The following is a 19200-nucleotide window of genomic DNA, read 5'->3' on the forward strand; positions in this document are numbered from 1 at the left end:
TTTACAAGTTAAATGTTCTTAATTGTACCGCTAGCTCAACAGATTTAGTCACTCGGAATAACCTCTGATGATTCTAGGTGTGCTTCTCTAAATTGTGCGAGCCTGTATCACAACTCATCCAAAGTGATACACACTTTGCAAACACTTAAAACAATCAATAAAAACCTTTATTGTACACTTGACTCCACCGGATACTGAATCTACGCTACGCCTTACTAGCTAGATTGATGGGCGAGAAGACAAATTACGTTCTGCAAGGGAAATAAACTCAGACGGTCAGCTTTGATATATCACGGTGTTCTCAAAGTGTGCCCCTGGCAGTGAACCAAGTCCACTACTGAGCAGATATTAACTTCAGCAAAAGGTTCAGCAACTCCTAAAGCCGACTCGATGTCGCTTAACGCGCACCAAGTCGTCCCCTCCAAGTTGTCACCAAAATACTTGGTGCGCCAGTGCATACACAAGTGGTCTATTTGTGATTCAGCAGCAGGCCTTCACTGGCTGCCAGACTGGCAAGGAGTCCGCCTCTCATGGGGAGGGAGAGTGTGCTAATGCAGGCCCCCGGGCGTCGGGACCAAGGTAATTGGGTTCGCATGGTCGGTGTCAGGGCGGCCCTGCCACATCCTAAAACAAAGGCCAACTCCCATGCGGCAAGCTGTTTAGACAACAACCAGTCCTGGTCACAACACCCCTGGAAAGACTTTTTTCAATGACTGCAAAGTTGGATGTCTTGATGATGACTTGCAGATTGCATCATGAGTGTCTTCTTTTTCTGGCGTGCCTCACGGCCTCTTCTGTTATAGTTTAGTGTGTAAGCACTTTGGACTCAAGGTGCTCGGGTTCAGTGTCTGTTGCAGAGCAGACAGAAATACATGTTGCTGGAGAGACTACTCGTTTGTTTTGCGTTGACCCAATTTGTTTGCGGCACGGTACTCAATACTTTGACTTCTCATCAAAGTGGAAATCAAAATCTCCTCTTGGGGAACAATTAAAGCATTTTATATCCACAAGTATTTTACAGTATACTGTTTCCATCTGTCCATCCACACATCTATTAATCCATCCATCCATCAGGGCGATATATTTTTCCAGAAACAATTACGTACTACAATTTTTTCACAAGCGATGGTAATGATAAGCAGAACTATACATACCTTAAATTACCCCGAAAAATTAAATCTGACTCGGGCTCTGCTCACAAAAATTGCACCCAATTATTTATACCACAAGCATGTGTGTAGTAAAACGAGATTCTGTATCTCCTTCAGTATGTTCTTTCTTCTGCAATTTTTACTGCCGATCAAAAGTCTGCAGCATTTCTTTGAAAGCCGGTTTGCCAACAGTGTTGAATGTGGGCATCTTTTTCACTATAAAGCGGTGAACGCTGTCTGCGGGGTGTTATAATTGCAAGCTGTCTGGAAATGGACGGCCCTTTTTATCCTGCTGGGTTTTCTGTTACCAGTTGAAGAAATCGGGTTGGATGGTTGTCTTTTAAATTGACTTTGATGTTTGCCGGGTTGTGACTTTCTCCACACAAATGGGACATGCTAGCTCATTGATGCTGGCTGGAATTCTTAATGTTCCGACGCGGCGTGCTATTTACGACTAATTTCATTTATTTAAATGTAAATACCATTTTGGGATTTTATTTCTTTCTATTGAATGCAGATTGTGTCAGGTTCTCCTCTTATTTGCCAAGTTGACAACACTTTCAATAATTTGTTTATTACCTTGGGCATTTTTTGTCTCTCAATGTTTCTGTTTCCGCATTCAGGTCAGCAAAGCTTGCTTGATTTTAGAGGCCTCTCCAGGCAGCCTGAAGTGTCTCACTTGATCCGCAGCCAACCCCCCCCCCCACAGCTTTTCTCCCACTAGCCTCTCCACCTCGTACAGCTGTACTTAGAAGACTATGTTTGGCTCTGATTGATGAGACAAAGGGGTCTCTTCTGCCTTCTGAAGAGTTCAGTGTGTAGAAGGGAAATGGCCATTTTTATCTTTGCTCCCCTTGTCTATTTTTCTTTCTTCTGACTGGTCGTTCTTGTCAGTGTTTAACTGCCGTGCTTGCGCTGCCAAATTGATTGGCAGAATAATTATGGATGTGATTTGCTCGACCACCGGTGAAGTGGGAATGAGGGAGTAAGGGAGCGATTACAGTTTTTTTTCTTTTCAGGAACGGGGAAATCTGCTGGCCGCCAATATCACTGACACATGCGCTAGATAGCTGTGCAGCAAAAAAACCCAAAAAACAGCAGAGATTTTTAACAATTTCTCTTAAAAGAGGCTCTGACATACTATCTGCCTCTCCCAGTCAGATAATTAGGCAGAGTGTTAAACTTTTCTTTCTGCCATTACCTTGAACGCAACTGCTTGTTCTGCTCGTTATGCTTTTTGATACTACCTTGCCAGTAACACACCGAAATCGCGACTATGACGAAAACGACGACTTTTCCAAGCAGTGGAAGAGAGGAGTCCCCCAGCTGTGCTTTTGGATCCCAAAAGCCACGTAATTGACATTTCCTAAAATTGAAGAAAAAGAAGCAAGAGATGAATGGCTTCTTCACAGGGACGCTTTCCGCGGCGCCATTAAGCCTCCTTCGTTTAAAAGGAAGCACTGACATTAAAAGCGATTGCTTCGGCAAATCCCCGATTTCTCCTTCTTTGTGTTTTAATGAAAACGGGGCTTAGCGTAGCTCGCTACACGACAGTAGCGCTCACGTGCGCTCGCACAACTCAAACACGTTGCTATTTTAGACGCTTCCAAATACTTTGCCCTAAAGGGCTGGAAAAAGTGAGGAGTGACTGAGGGGCAGGTGAGCCCGGTTCCCACCCCGCCCTGATTATCCCCTTGCAAGCGCTAGGAAAACAAGACCTTCTCCCACCCACACTCTAGATAAAGGCCTTGATTGTGGAAGGTATGACCAAGGTTTCGGTGAAGGGTGAAGATACCAAAGGCTTGTTACCAGGTTACATCACAGCACTTTTGTTGTGAGCACGCGTGCCAACATCTTAAGGGGTGATGGAAGGTGGAGCACTTAGCGATTACCCTCCCTGATGCCAAGTTATCATCAAACCGCAGGAAGATTCTTGTCATAATAATCTCACCCTTTTTTCCCCTTCACGGCGTGGCTCCCTTTGTACACATCGTCTGGACGTGCATTTAACAATCACTTGTCTAAATATTTACTGTCTTAGCGACGTTGTTTTTAATGGAGCGTCCATTACACGTGCGATGTTGTGTTTGCTTGTGATAGATTCGTGACTGCGGTTGAAACGACAAAGAAATAGGGGATTCATTTTTGAAAACTGTAGATAAGTGCAGTAGAGTACCAGTTTGGTACCTGTCTCAGGTTTTGTGTGTAAGTGCATGACTGTGAGCTTGCTGGGTTGCGTGTGGTATTTGAGTGGAGCTTGTTGTCGTCATGCAGTTAGAAATTCCGGGCAAAACATTAAATAAGACTCTCTGTAATGAAGTATTATTATTGTTATTATTACATAACGTGACAGTGTTTTGATTCTATTGCGGAAAACGGTGAACTTGCCTGAGGTCTCCCGTCCTCGGTTAATTCAAAGTGTCGCTATACCATATGTGCATATTTTGCTAAACACAGTCTTCTTGCGTGTAACATGCATTTAGTGGAGGAAGTGATGACTTGATTTACCTGTTCCATCAGGGTCGTTGTGTGGCCACGAATGCACGGAAGCCAAACGATTTCAGTCAGTTGTTGCTTAGCAAGGCTTTGCTGTGATTAAAGCTTCAATTTAGTCTTAATTTAAAGCTAATCTCATTCAATTGTAGTTTCTTCTTTTTTGGAGAAAAAGGGCCCCCCCCCTTTGTCCATAGTCAAAACCAGAATCATCTTTGAGTAGCTGTCTGTGTTGACGAACCATGCGTTTGAATATCCGTTGCTTAAAGCATTACAGCACTGCTCGATCAATGCTATTCATTAGCCTGCCATTTTGCATTGTGTGTTAGCGGTAAGTAAGCTAAGAGGACTTAAAGCAAAGGTATTTGGCGGTTTTACATATGAATACAATGTATAACCCGTGGTCAGAAAATATACATTGCAGACGTAAAACGAAAGCATTAACTTGTCGCTAAGACTTGTGCATGCTGTCTCAGGTTATCACTTTACCATGATTGCCCAATTTCATACATATCAACCAAGCCATGTTGACGCTTTCACACTTAAAACAAAAATGTCTCCCCTTCCCCAACCCCACGATCTCTCGCCCTCTTCATATTCAATCCTCAGATAGCCTCGCCAAAAGCAATCCAGGAAATCCGAACTGCTTATAATGTGACATCTGTGCCATACTCACATTAGGTCCCTGAAAGTGATTCAATTGTGACAAGACAATTCAAAGTAGGCCTTCAAAAGGTGCTAATAAAAGAGGCTCGTCGAGTTGGGTTTGGATGATGCACCTGGACTGCTCTGTTTACCGAGCCGTGGTCATTATATTTGCTAACAGCTGGACAATAGTTCATTCACTGTAAGATCATAGGTGCAATGAAATAATTCATGTGAGATGAGTTGTGAAATGATAGAAAATAGAAGCCCAGCTGTCATGCAAATGGGGACCAAGGAAATAATATGCTATCTGCTGGAGTTCAGAACCGCCTTCCTTCCATCCATTTTCTGTAGTTTTTGTCCTCATTAGAATCATAAGCAACCTGGATCCTATCCCAGCTGACTAAAAACAACAGACTTGAAAGCTGATTTTAAAACACACGGTACAGGAAATTGATGGATGGATAAAAAAAAGTCTCCTGAGCTTGATAATGATGAATGATTAGGAAAAAAAAAAAAAAAAAAAAATATATATATATATATATATATATATATATATATATATATATATATATATATATATATATAGGGTGTCCCCCGCCTACTGCCCGATGACGCCTGGGATAGGCTCCAGCACGCCCGCAACCCCCGTGGGGACTAAGCGGTACGGAAAATGGATGGATGGATATATATATATATATATATATATATATATATATATATATATATATATATATATATATCAGTAGTAAAATTACAGCTTTAAAATGTTTTTTTTTTTATTTTTTTATTATTCTGTTGTACTTTAGCTGTTTTTTTTTTTTTAATTACCAAATATGCACTAAGAAACATGTCCCATGTTAAATTAGTATCCATGCTGGAAATCACTCTCGTTTCCTCCATCCTGGTTTGAAATGAGCATTTCAGCCAGGAAGCTTCTGCATCCAAACTTGAAACACAAATGGCGCAGGAGCTCAAAACAAGGAACAGCAGCGAAGTTGATGACGCAGATGGCAACCTGTCGACATCATGACGTTAACTCAGCAGGGTTGCGTTGAATAATCTCTGCATGTTACTCAGCCCTATTGCCTCATTGGCCATTCTTCAATCAAAGAAGGCCCCCATGTTGACAGGTTGATTGAGACTTTGTGACGCAAGCACATAATGGCTGCTTTCTCGTCATGGAGCAAACGTTGTCTCGACATGTCGGCAAATAATCTAGGTCAATTAACAATCATTTGAAAATTGCCATTCATCCTGAAAGGATAAAGACATTCTGACAGGTTTGAAATTAATCAGATTTTTTTTTTTTTTTTGTTCTTGACTGCAGTTACGGTGACTTGCTCTGCTCTCTTATATGATGTTTTCTAATGCGGGTCAAAGATCAGGTGGTTACATTAACCTTTATAAATTTAGCTGAATTCTATGTTTGAATTAAAATACAATGCGACGTGAGGTTTATGGAAACCTTTATTTGAGAGGAACCCACTTGTAAGTCATCACTTTGTCATAGGAAGCCAGTATTACTTTAACACACGCCCGCGTAAACGTTACAACACGCAGCGATGTCTGTGAAACGATAGATTTATGTTTCTGCCGCTGAAACTGTCTAATAACAGTCAATTGCGGTGCACGTTAATGAAATATTTTGTTTGAGACAACGGAAATACTCGCTTGTCAAATAATAGCAACGATGTGTGATTCAGTTCTTGCCAGGAAATAAAGTCGTTACTGCCCGGCGGTGTTGCGCTTCATAATTCCTGCCGCTACCCGAGGCCCTCTAATTAAGACGCGAACTCGGCCTCGCCGATTACCAAGCAGCTGGATCATTAGCGTGGCGGGTCAAATGGCAGCCATCGCCGTGTAGCAGGGCGAGGTGCCTTTCATCAACTTGTGCCTTTGCCAGCTCACCTCCTGCAGCCACTGGAATTGTATCCCTGCCTTTTTTTTGCAGTGTGTAGTGTATAGGCAACAAATAGTAGCTTTTGTAGATAATTTTAACTGCAATTTATTGGATACACAGAGAAATTTGTTCAATGCATTTAATATTTCATAATATAGTCAAACCTCATTCTACAAACTCAAAGGGGGAGTGTCACAACTGCTAGCAAGATTCGATTGTAGCCTCAATTTGCTAATCCCCGCCTTTGACGATATGGCCACTCAAATTGCTTGCTGTTGTGCGTAATTTTGATATATAGTAATCACAGACAGCTCATATGCAGTCTCTACATAATAGCAATGCTGGCAATAAAAAAACTTGCCTTCGCAATGTTAAAAAGTTGACGTTAGCCACATCTGCTATTTTAGTAGCATAATTTATTTGCAATGGTTTGTTCCGACAACCCTAGGGATGAAATGAGCTCGAAATGGTCACAGTTATCAGTGTTACGATGATCATGCTAAAATAAATACAGACAAAAAAAATAACAGTCACACAAATAATAAAACATTGAAATCATTTTTAGTTGGAATATAAAAACATGAAACCAACAAGTACAGATATTTCCTATGTAGCTGACGTGTTCCATCCCTCTTGCGGTGATTCGCCGCCCCGCGCATTCTTCACATGCAGTGCAATTAACTTGAATTATTATTTGCAGTCTCATAAAAAAACGAAATACGCCTACATTTGTACTCTTGCCGTTTTTGCAGGAGGAAATAAAATATAGCCATCATCCGCCGAAAAGCAGCACTCCTCTCAGAGACGCTAATTACGGTAGTGATGATAATTACAATTTGGAACGGTGATCGTAACCGTTTCAAATTCCAGCACGTTCTTTTTCATTATGAAACATCGTGCAATTTTACGCAAAAACTTCAGCCAGTTTTATTAGTATGAAATTTATTTCTTGGTGTTTTTATCAAACAAAAATTAAAATTTTTGCATGTCAAACAACGACTAAAACACCCATTCAGTGAAAACATTTCCGAAGGGAAACAAGAGAATTCGAGGAAGAAGATATCATTTAGGACAGACTCATGCCGCACCCCATTAAATATCTCCACCAGTTTGATCTAGCCTTGTCCCTCTTGGAATTCTGTTGACATGGGAAAAAAAATGCCTTAATCATCTGCTCATGTCTGTACCCATAACAGTTATTGAATTGGCTGCTACGCCTCTGCTAACCTCCTGCTGTTAGAGATCAATGGACTTGGCAAGCGCAAACTTCCTCTGACCAACTGACGCCAAAGCAGTTTTCTCCTTTTAGAAATGTCTTCCCGCTGTGCCTTATTGAAGCCCGGTAGATAATTATTTCTATGATATATGACACCCATTTCCACTCGCAAAATTTGACTCTTTAATATAGCACGTTTTATCTGTCACCCAGTAGACAATAAAAAATGTTCTCATCATTTGCAGGGCTGTAAAATTTATGGTCAATGTCGTTTTACCAAATCTCATGTTGTATTTTTAAATATAAGTGAAAGAAAGCTATCATCCTACTAGTTTTAATATGACCACTGTGATTTGGTGGGAGAAAATCAGAAAATTGATGCATTCTAAGAACTTCTGAAATGGACCACACATGTTTTATTCATGAATGGTGGTACACAGGGCTGTTGTTTCATGCCGCTCAAGACAATGCTGGGGCTGGATACAGAGTAGATACTCTGCTCTTTTTTGCTTTCGGAAAGAATTCCAGAGCAAAAAACCGACGGATCAAGCCATGCTAGGTAGCTCGTTAACAGCCTCACAAGCAAGTCTAGTCTCAAATATTTATTTCACTCATTGTGGACAAGCATCATTTCAAGACAGAGTTGTGGTAATATGTTACCTTGATCGAAAGTTTTGGAATTGTGCCCTTTAAAACTACGGTATTGCATCGCAAATAATCGTTTCCAATTTAAATTAATGAAAAAGCAACTAATCCATTCCAGCCCTTATGCTCCTTCATGTTGTGTTACCTCCCGGTGGGCAGTATAATACAGTCATCCGGGACACAAATGAAGAAGAGCTTCAAAGCTAAATCAAAAGATTTGAAAATGACATTTTGATCCAGGGTATCAGAGTGATTCAGTACGATAACACTCACTGTCTTCAGGTACTTTTGAGTCACCGTTTGCAAATTCTCAAAAGAACTGGATAGAATTTCACGTTGACTATTTTTGAAGGTTACGATGTTTGGCCTATGTTCATTCCCAGTCTGACACATTCAAATGTGAAAAAAAATTCACAAAAAATATTAGCGTATGTTTTTTTTGCCATCAACCAGTTCAAGGTGTCATCCCACTCCTGCCCCCCCTCCCCCCCTATACAGATACCCGTCTTCACCTACATTTAGAACTTAAGGCTTATCTGGTCCGCCCCTCTATTTTCGGACAAGCAGGGCAGTATGCCAGAAAGGACGGCGAGAGAGGCTGTTGCAGACACATACTGGGTGGAGGACAGTTTGCAAGATGACACTGCCTGCCTTGTTTATGGCAGAGGCTTCGCAAGGCGAGTGGGCGGGCAAGCTGGAAGACAGGGCAGACGGAGGGGGAAAGGGGCTTTTACTAGCCACAAGAGAGACTCAGAATTCTTCCTGAGCCATTGCCACATTTGGCTGGCACTTGTGAAAACAATTGGCCAGCATTTACTCTCACTCTCTCTCTCTCTCTCATTCTCCCTCGGTGCAGATGGAGTCTTAGCTATGAGTCAGCTTTGCGAGCAGTCAGTGAAGAGAAGGTGGTGGTCTCATAATCTGCTGCACAGCCAGTTAAAGCATGTGCAGACAACATGCAAGCTACTTCTATTTTTTTTTTGCTCACTTAAAATCGTTTTAAGATGAAAAACACCCCAAAAAAATCTTCTGAATCAACAACAACATCAAAAACATCAATATGTGCTTTTTCTGCTTTTCATTGAATGGCCGTTTATTTACTACAGCATCGTGTTTATCCTTTTTTGGATTGCGGGTGAGCTGGATCCGATCCCAGCTGACCTTTGGCGAGAGAAGCTGGACTGGCCACGAGTCAATTGCGTGGCACGCACTCGCATTCCCACCTACTGTAAGGACAATTTTGAATCCTCAGTGAATCCAACTTGGCGTGTCCACAATGGAGACTCACTAAAGTCCCGTACTACTCACTATTTGTGCTTTTCCACACGTACGTATATGTGGTGATGTCATCCCACTATTGGTCTCGGTTCTCTTGCTTTCCCCCTAGCAGAACCAGCCGCTAGCAGGTGCTGTTTATAGTACCTTTTCAGGCTATCCGATTCAAATTGTCTAATGTGAATTGCCGGAGTCGTTCTGTATCTTAACTGATACAAGCATGTCTTCTTTCCACAGACTTGCTTCGGCGAAGACAGCTTGCTAATGTCCTGATCGGAGGGCCCAGACTTTAGCCATCCCCCCCCTCACCTGCTCCTCTCCCCACCAGTCAGTGGAGCTCCAACATAGGCCGCCGATTTATCTCCAGGTTTTAGGGTTTACCCCCCCTCCCCCCTTCCCCGCTGCCCGGCCTGTCGTCAACATGACGTCGGAGCTGGAAAGTAGCCTGACCTCCATGGATTGGCTCCCTCAGCTTACCATGCAGGCGGCCATCCGCAAGGGCGACGGCCAGCACGGCCACGGCCCCGGCATGGGTAAGAAGAGCGCCCTCCTCGATCCCAACACCACGCTGGACCAGGAAGAGGTGCAACAACACAAGGACGGCAAGCCGCCTTACAGCTACGCCAGCCTGATTACGTTCGCCATCAACAGCTCGCCAAAGAAGAAGATGACGCTGAGCGAGATCTACCAGTGGATCTGTGATAATTTTCCCTACTACAGAGAGGCAGGAAGTGGCTGGAAGGTAAGAAAAGAGTACTTGAGATTTTGTCATTCTCTTTTACAATATACATTGAAATGAACCCCCCCAAAATCATCCACCAAAATGTTCTGGCAGAAGTTGCCAATGTTTAGAAGAAAGTTTCTGTTTTCCGACGGAAATTGATTCGTGGGCATAGACCAACAAAGTAACGTATGAATCATCACCAATCAACCTTGTCGCTTATGACAAAAAGTATCAAGAGCAGCCGCAAGTGTCACCAAATCACACAAAGTGTTTCAGGATGCAGGCCGCCAGACCCATGTAAAGTACGAAATTTGAGGATAAATATTCAGAGAAGTGGCGTCTGTCCGTGCTAACGCGCACTAAATAGCCCATTCACGGGTGGCATTATTTATTGCAGCTGCCTTGATAGGAGGAGGCCATTATGCAGAAGGAGAAAGCCAGTGCTGTGTCATCATCTCAAGGAGCTTGTGATATACGGAGATGAAGCCATGCTGATTGCCTTTTAAAAGGCCCAGATGGAAATTGATATTAGAATGAGGTTTCCAATCAGTCGACATTTATTGGAAATAGAATCTTAGGCACCGCTTTATTGCAGTCAGACAAGATGAATGAAGCCCATTTCCTGAGGCGACAAGATCTGCCGCATGTATGGACGGCTGTATGGAGGTGTCTTGCTGCCTTTGTAAATGAGGCCTGAGATTAGAATGCATATGGTATCTTTAATGCTTCGGGGGCCTTGAGCTTCGCTCTGGAAAATAATGCTCTCGTCTCTTATATCGTCATCCTTGCTTAATTAACGGTCAGTCAGACAGACAAAACACTTTTGTTGCAAATAGGACAAAATGGGTCAAGGCAGTCTGACTACAATTGCGTTTAACGGTGCCTACTCAACTTAACCCGGTTCAAATCGCTATTGATGGTTTTACATGTATACAAAGATATAGAATTCTAGTTTTGTTTCTACAATGGCAGCAAGACCCAATTTGTAAGTTAAAACTCACTGTTGTCTATCCATGTGACGCGAGTGCAGCAAAGTCATTACTATAGTAGAAAAAAAAAAATCTTGGCAGTAATTTAAAGCAGTCACATGAAAAACAGCAAGTAAAGCAGTAAGTGAGCGTTAAACCAAATAATGATGTCCAACAAACATCACATCAGATCAGATCATCTGACTTGCAGGATGCTACCCCAAGTCGCTGTATACAAATGCACACAATTCCTGTATTATTGTGTCTCTGCTATGGGTCTGATGAGGTCATTTTGTGTGATCTCTTTTTCCACGCCGCCCTCATTCCATCAGATAAAATTCCTTACCTGCTGAGAAGTAAATACAGGAGACCCTCCTTATTTGTTTTTGTGTTTTTCTGTGTGCTTGTTTAGCTGAGTCGAGCTCATACCGCCGAGTGGGGAAAACTGAAATTGATAGAGTTATTGTTGGTAATGTTTTTTCGGAATGTTAATTTTTAAATGCAACAAGTTTTCTCTTGCAAGGTGTGGCAAAAGTCACGCTTGCTTTTTCAGTAGGGTTCCTTTAAGGTTGCAAAGATGTTAGCTGTAAATGCTTTTCTGGGGGTAATTCAGTCGATACTGCTTTCTGTTGAGCTTGAATGCATATTCATTTTGATTGTCAAATTTCTGTATTGAGTATTCAATCGACACATTTGTAGTACTTTTGCGTCGAGTAACTGCTAAACAGCGGCCGGCTTAAAATGAAGGCTGCAACTGTAGAAATAGGCCTAAAAAAAACGACACCAATGATTCTGGCACGTTTTGCGCAAGAACCCTGAGTCACAAGTTAATACAGTTCCCTGCCCACACCGAAATAAATTGCTTAAAAGATGTGTCAATTCTTCACATTGCATCATAAGACGTTTTGAATGAAATCCAGTAGCGCACTATACTTTGTGTTTTACAAATGTTTTTTTTTTTTCTCCCACATCCCAACACGCATGCTTATTTCAAAACACTGGTAAAATCCTGACTTTCTTTTTTGAAGCAACCGTTTTTTGGGGAATTTGTTTTCAAGTGCTACCTAATTTGAACCTGCTTTTATTTAGTTTTTATGATTGTGTGTGGGCACCGGATGGCAGCAGTTTGATGAGTCATGATAAAACACACAACTCTAATAAGTCACGCCTAAAATTAACTAGGTCAACTCAACTGATTCATGTGGAGTTTAACGGAACTTGCCACGCAAATTTGAGATCTTGAACCAAGGTTGTAATTTGGCATTACCATAATGTGCTTTTCTGCAACAGTCCTTCAAGGGCCACTTTTTAATTGACGGTATTAAACAACATCAAATTGGGATTTGTTAACCTCAATCCACTGTTTGGCTCTGCCAAACGCAAATAGTTGTGCAAACAGTAGCAGATGTCGTGGGGTTTGCCATGTTAGCTAGCCAAACATCAGAGCCAACATTGACCCAAAAAAAGAACCAAATGAATCATGTTTTACTTCGTATAAGTTTGTCACTCGTGAACAAATGATCTTCTAAGATTATGATGTTTAAATGTTACTGGATTTCTTATTCATCCAATTTCTATACTTTTGTGCTCCCTGTATGACACTAACGCACCGAGCTCAGATTGTTTGCGTACGTAATGATTGGAAGCACGCGTGCCTGGTGTCTGGGCGTGGTGAATGTAGGTCGGCTGTAGTCATCACCGCTCTGTTCTCCGGGATACGTCAACAGCTGGAATTTGGGACCGGTCACGCGTATGTTAACGCACTCATTGGACAACCAGCTCGTTAAAGACTGCGGTCTTTAAGAAATAATGAGTCAGGAGCTATCTGACATCTCTGGAAAATCCAAAAACTGTGAAGGTCACCTTTTGGGAATACGCAATCTGAGAAAGTTATTACCTTTTTAGATATTTCTTTTTTGTCAGTGCAGTCTTTTGGCACGTCGCCTCACTCTTTCCAGTTCTAAGCAGTCTTTAGAGTATATGATTCAGGTCTGTATCCCTCGCTTGTGTAGGGCGGGCATTGCTTTTTGAAGAGTGGCCAAGTAGCTTGAGGACATTTCAGATTTAAGGATTCCTAGAGACTTCTCCATGAAAACTCTCTGAAATGGAAATATTCTGTATCGATGTGTTTGGCAGTCCTAGCCCTTAAAAAACAAACAAAACAAAAATCTAAAAGTTGGTCCGTGACATCTCAGGAATTGTAAATGGACTTAAGATGTTTTGGCTAAGCATCACTTGCTTGTTTGGGCTACATTACAGTTTACGGATACGTAAATGGTTTATGTGGCTATTAATTAGATACATAAAGTCAGACTTGTATACATGTTGGACTTTCTGTGACATTGGTTGACTTTTGTTATTTTATGATGAGGGTGTTCCTTTATTGTCCTTTTTTTTCAAAGTAAAAGCAGATTTTTGTAATTGTCCTTTGCTTTCATACAGGACTAATATTTACTTTGGAGTGTTTGAAACTCCAAGGATTTTGACAATTTTAATTCAAGCAAGGTCAGAACGATCGATTATAAAAATAATTGTCGATTTATTAGAACAGACTGAAATTGAAAGACTTTGAATCTTGAGGCGATAAAATGTCAGGCTCCTTTAGAGGAGGTGGAAAATGCCTGTTGAGTGTTTACCACATTGCAAAGCTTCATTTTTCTTCAGTATATTCTGTATTTGCTGTGCCGGCTGCAACCTTCACCTGAATTTTTATAAACTGTATCCCTAAACATATTGGCAACTCCACAACCTAAAGCTTCCTAAATTGGCCGTATTGATTCTTTTAAAGTCTTATTTGTTACTAAGGAAAAACACCCAGGCTAGTCCAGCTCAGTAACTAACTGCGTGCGCTGGCTCTTTAATTACCAGGCCAGGTTATGCACTTTGAAAATATAAGACTGACGTTAAACCTGCTCAACAAGACGTGTGGTCAGCTACACATCGGCTGTCAGATATTGACCTCCACGCTCAATTTATAAAGCCTTTCTGGAATGCTTGGAGGCTCGCTTGGGTAAAACTCACGTAAATCCCACAAGCCCGCTTGCTTTTCTTCCAGGTGAAAATCTGGAGCACATTTCAAGCAGTTTGACAACCTTGTTGCTATGGTTGTAATTTTTATGATTTCTCTCGGGTACTCTTGAGCTTCTTGAATGAAAATCAGCGAAAAGATGTTAATTAGCCATGATTGCCCAACAAACAGCAAGTCTCGCTCTGCTTTTCTTAAGTCCAGCGCTCGCTCCTGATGTCGTTTAACAACCGAAATACAGCTTTGGTCCCTAAATGGTCCGACGTGCAAAGATGGGACGCACGACTAACTGCCTTCTCCAGGGGCCCCGGACATTTGCACCAATCTCATTATAAAATGCAAATACACACAACCCTAAACAGATCAAAGGTTCAACTTCCATTTGGATCTGAGGCTTCATAATGGCCGCCCTGGGCAGCTGGCTACGTTTAATGGAGAGTTTTGGTCTGCAACCAGACCTTCAGGATATTACTATGGAGATAATATTCCCGCTTCTGATTTGTGACTCGCTTCACTGTGAAAAATCCCCGTTCCTGATGCTCATTTAAATGCGATAGGGAAAGAAGGGTTCAAATGTAAATACCTGACTGATCTTTCCTCCACCGGCTCAGGTTTTTAGGGCCCGAAAGTGTAAAATTGCCTGATCCCTTCATCGTCTAGTTTCAAATCTGGCAACATGAGTCTCTTAACCTCTGCCAAGTGTGAAATGACGAGGTGAGAGGTTGCGCTTTGATCGTCATTTGCCAGTTTGGATTAAGGAAAAAATAAATAAAATAATAAAATCACTTGCAGATTTTTCATGTCCTTAACCTGTTTTTGAAAAATGACAGCTGATTAATGTCTATTGGTCACCCATTTACATCATTTTTTTTTTAAATGAAAGCTATAAAACTGATTTTAGCTATTTCTTTACATTACATTGTCAATTTAAAGTATTCAAAAATCAATAAAAATAATTCAAATTCAAATAATAATATGCATGATGTTGCAATGTAGGAGCAAGCTGGAGTAACAGGGACAATATGCAAACTTAGTCGTATTCTCGTGAGTGACCACTTTTTTGTCTTGTCCATAATTCCGCGGCGCAGCACGAGAGGCTGGGTGGCGTTGGACAGGAACTGATTTTGTCGGCTTGTGGGAGGGAGGGAGGGAGGGAGGGGTGGTGACTCACTCGGCAGCCGGCTTGATCCTGCCGTGCAGCAGGTTCCCATGTCAGGAAGCTCCAGCCTTGCCGCCCGCCCACCAGGCTCACCTTGCGCCCGCCTACTGGCGCCCCACCGCTCACGCTTGGGTCTTCGGAGTGGGCGGGGAGAGCAGGCAGGCAGGCTGGCAGGCCTTGGCGCACGCACTTTTTGGCAAGGAGCCGCTGTCCCCGCACTCTGCTCAAGTGCTAACTGCAGCGCAGAACATAAAAGGCCTGAGGCTGCTACCGCTTTCTCCTGTGGCCCGCAGGCCTGTGAAGAGTCGCTGCCCTGAATTTTTTTTGTGACAGTCCTTTAACTCCACTTCAGAAGTGTTCTTTCTGTCACCATACTCAGCATACCGTTGAGGCAAAAACGATCAACGAGGTTCGCCCTGAGAACTTCCTCCTCGATGATGGCGCACATGTTCAAGTCAATACCTAGCTCATAGTCCAAGACACACCCCTTTGTCCTTAAAGAACCAGCAGTGTTGATTTCTGCAAGCAGTCTTAGGTACAGCTTGGGGCATTTTACAAAAACACTTAATCACTTTGTATTGTTGAGGCATGCTTTTTTTTATGTGGCTATTACCGAGAAGTATGAGAAACACAGGTTGTTGGATCTCTCCCTGAGTAGTCGTTAGCCAGTTACAGCTAGTTTCCCTCTTGTTGAATGCAGTCTGACCCGGATACTATTTCCAAGTGTTTAGTCACAATTGAGATGTATGACATTGACATTTATGTTTCATGTTTTTTTTCCAGGGCTTGGATTTACACTGTAAGCCCGAGTGTTCCGTGTTAGGTATTCTACTTTTTTGGGACTGTCTATTTCCATGGACATTTCAAGTAACACGCCCAATTACGGCTGTGTTTATTTTGATGGAATACACATCACAGCGCATTCAAGTTCAAAAGTAGTTGAATACTTTAGAAGTGTTAAGTGATTGAGCTGAGGACAATAATAAAACACTTGTGCTGAATGAGCTGCATATCTTTTCTCTTGATTGTGTTGAATTCGCTTCGCAAATGGGGAAGATCATTTTTGGATAAAAAAGGCGCATAACAAAAAAGTATTGTCGGGACTCTGGTCGATCCGCATTGACGTGCTTGTTTTTTGACGTCTATGGTTTAAGGCAAATTGTTTTCTGCAAACTTGCTCATACGTCTGGATCCACTATTTGACTGTGGTTGACCTCAAATTCAGTTGGCATGGCAGAGGTCAAAGAGCATCCTCATTGACGGCTAAACGCCACACTACCTTTCGATTTACATTGGTGTCACAGATGGTGCCTTTTTACTATTGCCGCTTGGATGTGCGCTCAGATGTTTTGCCCCCCCACAGGAGGGTAGGGGAGAAGCGAGATGGGTACGCTGATGATTGCCGCTTGCTAAAAATAGAGCCGAGCCCTCGGAATCTGCCTTTAACAGTGAATCTGCCCGTACGACTCGTCCTCACCGGCTTATTCCCGCTTCTGCTGCCAGTGGTGTCGCCTTTCAAGTCGTCAAATTGTGATTTAATACTAACCCGTGTCTTTTAATCTGTGGTGATTTTCCATTTAAAATTGAAAACTCTGAGTTTGGATGCCGTTCGTTAGATGCCGTCTGATTGTCTTCCAACTTGTGATATTTAAAGCAGTTGTGAAGTCAATAAAAAAAATTTTAGTGTAAAAGTTTTGCCAACATAAAGCCTCCCCTCTACTAATAACAATCAAATTGTTGTGTGCACTCCGCTCTGATGTTTTTGTTTGTGTCTTTTTTTTAACTCCAAAACGTTGCTAAGCAATACATTTTACATCTCTAATTGCAATACTATAATAGTTGTATTTTTTTGGGGTTGTTTTTCCTCAAGCGCTTTGTTTTCTGTGAAACAAATTAGAAGCACAAGAGCCAAACATGACTGATGTTATTATTATAATTATCACATCATACTGTTAATTCATAATGACTGCTTTCACCAATATGGCATTTTTTAAAGTGTTAAAAATTCACCTTGAAATGTTTTGATGTTTGGGCTGAACTACTTCCAATATGTTTTTAAAATGAAGATTCCATTTCTTATCTCATCTTGAAGGTGATTAATAAGATTTGTAATTAAGGAAGTGTGTTCTCCCCAAAGAACAAGCTTATCTGGCACCACTGTAGCGTACATGCAGTGAAAGATAGTACCCGTAGTTTGAGGACTAATTGGCAGAGGCAGGAGAAGAATCTTTTTTAAAATTGAAATGAAATCCAAAGCGTACCAACCTGAGACTGCCAGTACACGTTCAGTGGTGTGCAACCTTCAGAGCTGCCCGGCATCCAGACAATGGGTCATTCACATCTGATGAAAGGAGCAGAATGGTGCCCGATGATTGGCGTTTTCATAAAATCTGCATGGCAAGCAATTACGCTGGAAATATAAATTTCCTCGCTCCAGCAATTATTCAACGTCCCCCCCCCCTTGCTTTCACCCTCTGCGCCACGTACCCACTTGAGTCGCTCACGTTTTTTATTTTAATGAATGGCTTTACTTAACTGCTGTTTAATGCAACTCATTGACACTTATGTCAATACTTCAAAGTATGTTTGTAAATGAAGCAACCACTTGTCCTTGATATTTGATCATCCCGTCAGCGTGTCCTCAGTGGGGTCAGCGTGTGTGTGTGCGTGTTGCGGTACGACAGCACAGCTGCGGCAGTCGAGCGGAACGGGTGATGGATGATATGCCAAAACGAGCCGCGCCGCCTTCCCCGACGCCTGGATCGACGGGCGCGCTTCTTGAAGTGAGCGTCGGGCCGGGCTAATCGCAGGTCACGCCGGCCACGGACATGACACGTGAAGATCGGAGGCGGAATTGCACATCTGTCAATGTCACGTCTTCTACGCTTGACACTGTTGAAACACTGCATGAAATGTATGTAAAAGTGTCGACGCGGGCCGCTCGCTGTCTGGCAGCTTTGAAATTTGTATTCAGGTTGAATATTTTGTCACAGCGTTATTTGCATTATTCATAGGCATAAGTATTGAGATTAATGTAGTGATTATCATTCATTTTTTGATACGGCAGACGTTAGCACGTTCAGGCTCGAGAGGTTGTAGATTTAAACTGCGACCTCCTTTCGCATTCTAAAATCAAGCATGATCGTTTTATTTTAAACTTTAAACTTTTCATTGGTATGAATGACTGTGGCTGGGGAGCTTTTTTAGGCTCAAATTAGCTCATTTGAAGGATGATTTTAAGCAGATGTACAGTAACTCTCTTCACCTGAACATTTTGTTGTGGATGGTTGATTCATTTTTATTTTGTTGTTGTTCTTTAATTAGAGGTTTAAACTTTAGCCATATTATATTTAGCTGCCAGGGCCGGTTGTTCTTGCTTGACTACTGCAAAAGCACCTAGCATTTCTGTGGTCATTATTATACTTTCCGTTTCTTGTAATCACTTGTCGTCTTTTCCGCTGACTTAATAAACCTCACTTGGTGAGTTAATCCTTTAGTTGCTAGCAAAGCTTAAGTCTAATAAGATTTGAACTGCAGAGGTTTATTTTGGTTGACATTTTGAGTTGTATAAAAGAGAAAAAAAATGGAAAATGGCAATTTGTTTTTCCCCGCACCCTTTGTGGAGGATATTCACTAAATGCACAACACGTGTTTTCTTTTTTTGGTTGCCCACAGCGCTGACAATCCAAAGTCCTTCAAAAGCCGCAAGGCCACAGCCTCTCCCCACCTCTTAATTGCGTCCAAATTAGTGCGGTAATGTTGCCGCGTGGAGGGATGGCAGGCGCATGTAGGTTTCTGGCCTCTTTTGACCACCGCTCTATATTATTAATGGGTCAGCAAGTCTAGCAGTTCCCTATAAAGTTAGCTAATAGACAGCGGAGTGCACCTTGGATTTCACTCTTAGTAGAGGATCACACGGAAAATGTTTGATAATTTGAGGAGGTAAAAAAAAAAAAAAGGTCTCAATCACGGCTCAGATTTAAAAGAACTGGTGAA

The 19200-nt window shown here is 42.0% G+C and overlaps 1 protein-coding gene across 1 annotated transcript in view; it reads left to right on the top strand.

Annotated features, from left to right (window-relative positions):
• The window catches only part of foxj3 (forkhead box J3), a 62634-nt gene that overhangs the window by 14365 nt on the left and 29069 nt on the right, over positions 1-19200 (top strand). Inside the window, exon 2 of the mRNA XM_049734558.2 lies at positions 9566-10070. Coding sequence (XP_049590515.1) covers positions 9750-10070 — 321 coding nt within the window. The 5' untranslated portion in view covers positions 9566-9749. The remainder of the gene's footprint in view (positions 1-9565; positions 10071-19200) is intronic.

The sequence above is a fragment of the Syngnathus scovelli genome, chromosome 11, assembly GCF_024217435.2.
Source record: "Syngnathus scovelli strain Florida chromosome 11, RoL_Ssco_1.2, whole genome shotgun sequence".
NCBI classification, from domain to species: Eukaryota; Metazoa; Chordata; class Actinopteri; order Syngnathiformes; family Syngnathidae; genus Syngnathus; species Syngnathus scovelli.